This window comes from Papaver somniferum, chromosome 11 (assembly GCF_003573695.1).
Source record: "Papaver somniferum cultivar HN1 chromosome 11, ASM357369v1, whole genome shotgun sequence".
NCBI classification, from domain to species: domain Eukaryota; kingdom Viridiplantae; phylum Streptophyta; class Magnoliopsida; order Ranunculales; family Papaveraceae; genus Papaver; species Papaver somniferum.
Genome location: NC_039368.1, coordinates 132,296,884 through 132,301,083, shown reverse-complemented (window position 1 = coordinate 132,301,083; position 4,200 = coordinate 132,296,884). Strand labels below are relative to the sequence as shown.

The 4,200-nt window shown below is 38.2% G+C and overlaps 1 protein-coding gene across 1 annotated transcript; it reads right to left on the bottom strand.

Annotated features, from left to right (window-relative positions):
- Positions 1-238: 238 nt before the first annotated feature.
- LOC113325196 lies at positions 239-1,508 on the bottom strand. The gene is made up of 2 exons (XM_026573409.1): positions 1,431-1,508; positions 239-1,063 (listed from the first exon to the last, which is right to left on the bottom strand). The coding sequence occupies exons 1-2, from the start codon at positions 1,506-1,508 to the stop codon at positions 239-241; spliced, it is 903 nt and encodes a 300-aa protein (XP_026429194.1).
- Positions 1,509-4,200: the final 2,692 nt, after the last annotated feature.

Here is a 4,200-nt window from a genome sequence, read left to right as displayed (position 1 = left end):
TATTTATTATAATTAGTTGAAAAAACCACGTCCGTAGATTTATCCCTCCTACACAAATCTCGATTGTTATTTATCTAGCCTAACTTAGCCGAACTTTGTTTTCTATTCTAGATAGAAAAGACATAATCCAGACATAATATATCCACCAAGCTACCAAGCTATGTTTTGAGCAAAATTAATCATACCGAATTTAACTTTTAGCTTGGTTTAGCTTTGAATTCCCCGCTAATTATGTCTTTCAAATCCACTCTGACTTCATTCCCAAGGATTTTAGTGAAACAAAGCTGTTAATGTGAGGCAGTGAACGGAAATACTCCACTTTACGAACATCATCATCTATGATCTCTTTCGCAGTCGAAGTTCTCTTGTCGTAAAGAAATAATGCCTTCTTTTTATAATCCCAAATTAGGACTTGACCATTTTTTGAAACAGTGACTGGTAGTAAATCCAAGGTCATGCTGAATAGCCCTAGCCCTTCCCACGACATAGATAACTCCTTCATCCAACTCCAACAATCTGTGCTCTCTCCGGTACCACTGTTATGCATCTGCAAATTCTTCTTCTTCTTTACCAACCAAATCTCCAAGTTAGAGTTATGTTCAAGAACAATACACAAACCCTTCCTTAATATGTGCAGCTTACTGTAATAAGTGTTGTTAGGGGTGCAGAAAGGTGGTTTTGGGAGCAGTTCAAAAACTTCATCTGTCAAATCGAAAGCAATGATATTGCACCGCTCATCGTCGAGCCAAAAAAATGTTCCATCTACATGAATACACCTTCCTGATAAATCATATGGAATTTTTATATTCCTCCAACCATTGACATCACCAAGAGTGTACACCTGTAGACGATTAGGCTGTGATCCTAGTTCATGCATGTTGTGTGATGCAACCACTACCTTGTACACATTGTTAGAATAATCATAACCAATTCCACACCTAATGCCAATGGGAAAGTCTTTCTCCTTTACACCACATCTTGGGAGATTGACGTATTCCCCAGTAATAGGATTACAGACAAACATAGGATATGTCAACAACGAGAAGGGAACATCTTGAAAGGACTTGTACATTAGAAAAAAAACATAACAGACCGTTGCACGATCCAATCGGATAGAGAAAATAGTCTCTATATTTATGTTGAACCCTAGAATCCCTAATAGTTGCAAGCAGTTTCTTGTAAAAGTGGTCAAACGGCTGTAGAAGATGGTTATGACCAAAAATATTATTCTTCTCGTAATCATAGTTTTCATCGACGTACTGAAATCTGAAGTTTCTTTTCTCAATCAAGAAAATCTGACCTAGAGTAATGTTGCTCCTAGTGTTATCAATATCAAGTTGTTGTTCATGAAGTAGTGTTCGTAATTGGTGAAGATAGTGATTATTGACAAAGAAAGTATTACGTACCAGAGTTCGCCAAGTTCTGCATACCTGGATGCACTGTAAAATTGAATCGACGGGTAATCGATACAGTATTTCCATTACTAGCTCCTCATTAAGATTCTCCATTGTCATCGAGCTGCATGCTAATCTATACATGTTAACCTATATGTATATAGAGAGAGAATTTTGCTAGCTCTCAAAAATCAAAATCCGTCCTCTATTTACCAAGCACTTTCTTCCTAAATTTTTTGTTACAAATTGGTTAAAAGCGATCCCAAAAGTGGCTTTATTGTACGTATTCTGGGCTGAGCGAACGGCCACTGTAGTGTATGTGTCGGTTTGGGAGAGTTCGGTATTCTCGGTCCACGAACCATTAATCTATTTTATAAAAGGACATTTGGAATGTGAAAACTATAGGGAGACCATTCTTCGGATTTTTCCCACCGTGAAACCCACGTCCAGAAATTCGAAGACGCACACCCATTTTCTAGAGAAAATATTATTCTCAAACCCATATTTTATAAAATTGTGTTTCGTTCTTTTTTTCTTCTTTGTTGATTTGTTAACAGTTACAGAAACTGTAATTCTCAACCAAGTGTGAACCAGGTGTGGATTTGATTTCTCTCTATTCTCTTTAGGGTAACAAACTCGAGGTGATTGAACACTAAGCTCTCTACAGCAACAGCATCAACGAGTTTGTGAGTCACGTTGGTCTGAATTTTGCCGGAAAATTCAGACTCGAGGCCTGAATTTGCTGCCGTTCATACAAGTGACGATAAATGTGGTATTGATTGATTGTCTTTGATGTTGAAAATCAGTGATTGCAGTGGTGTATTTATCTATCATCTACAATGGGTTTTGTTGGCAGTGGTTAATTCGTGAAGTCTGCAATGAAATCAAAGCTAGAGTTTTCTGGTTTTTTTGGTATGAGCTGCTGATAATCGTGAACGACAAACAACGAAAAGATGAAATACAAGAGTTGAGAGAAGATCTCAGGTGCGAATGGGACTAGCTTCTTGGCTAGTTGGTTGCAATCAATGGTGGAAACGATTGCAGGAGCTGGTTTGTTGTATTCGTATATGACGATGGGAATGAACGGAACTGAGTTGGGGTAGTTGTTGCTGTTACCAATCGAGAGAAGGAGCTGTTCGTTGGCAGAGATGATGAAGATGCTGCTGGTTGACGAAGCTTTTGGTAATGGACATAGATTATAGATATCGATGGCAGTGGATAAGATTACACCGAGTCTGGTGGATCGATAATGACTGGATGACGCTGTGCAGGATTTTGTTGATGAAGACTGTACAGATTGAAGGTGCAGTCGAGAATTGTGTGGATGGTCAGGGAGAATAGAAGTAAACGGATGGCAATGGTGAAGTCTTACCGGCAGGGGATTCAGCTGAAACGGCTGTGGCTGCAGTATGGATGGTCGAATTCAGGTGTTTCGAAAAAACACAGGAGATGGAGTTGGTTGTTCTTTGGTCGATACAGTTGCAGATAGTGGAGGATCGACGGTGGAGAGATGCTTGAGTTGTTTCGAGCAAGGCAAGGAGAGAATTCAGGCTACTAGAAGTTGTCGGAGTTGTTGACATGGAGTTGTGTGTTGGCTGAGAATATCTTGTGCCGAGAATAAGTTAGTGTTGTGATGGAGTTTGAGAAATGAAAGTTGGGGTTTGTCGAAGCTGTTGTTACTCTTAGCAACATGTGTTCAGATGGAGACTTGATTAATGAATGGAGGTGCTTCCTAGATGGAAGGACGAATGAGAAGGGGGAGGCGCGACTACACAGCCGTAAACAGAGAAGACTAGGGTTTGGAGTTCTACTTCTCCGAATCCATTTTTGCTTATCTAGTTTTGATTTTAATATGTGGAAGCTTCTTTGGTTCATAATGGTTGAATAATCTGTTATGCAACTATGAAAACGGTTGCCTAACTTGTTATGCATTTACAAAATTTGTTGCATAACTTGTTATGCAGTCGCGAAAATAGTTGCATAACACGTTATGCAGCAACATTTTTGTTAATATTGACACCAATAAAAAAAAGGCTGCATGACTTGTCATGCACCTACAAAAATAGCTGCATAGCTTGTTATACAGTCCAGAGAATGGTAGAATAACACATTATGCGGCTACTTTTTTGTTAGTATTGAAACCAACAAAAAGATGCTACATTACTTGTCATGCACCTACAATAATATCTGCATAACATGTTATGCTGTCGAGAAAATGGATGCATAACCTGATATGCATCGAGCAAATAGATGCATAACCTGATATGCATCCATAAATATGAATGCATACTGCATTGTGTATCAATTTTTTATGTACACACTAAAATCAACCAAAACAATGGTTACATAACTTGTTATAGATGCATAACTTTGTTATGCATATGCATAATTTGTCATGCAGTCGAGAAAATGGTTGCATAATTCGTTATGCGTCTGCAGAATGTGTTATGCATCTTTTTTGGTGGCTGCATAATGGTTATGTAGTCAGTTTTCGAAATTTTGTCTAAAATGATGATCACCTCCGATTTTTTCGTGAAGAACAAAAATTTGATATTGTAGTTTGTACTCGTTGCGTAGCTCTCTTAAAAAGATTTCCAACGATATAAAATTTGTAAAATTTCAAGGCGCGGATTTTTAGATATGTTATATCCACGTTGCGTTGCCAATTATACCCCTGATGCATAACCCGTCGTGCGGATGCATAATCCATCATGCAGGCATTTTTAATAATTTCATATAATTATGGGTGTCACGGTACCCAAAATTAATTATGGGCGTGACAATGAAAATATTATTTTTTTTGAGT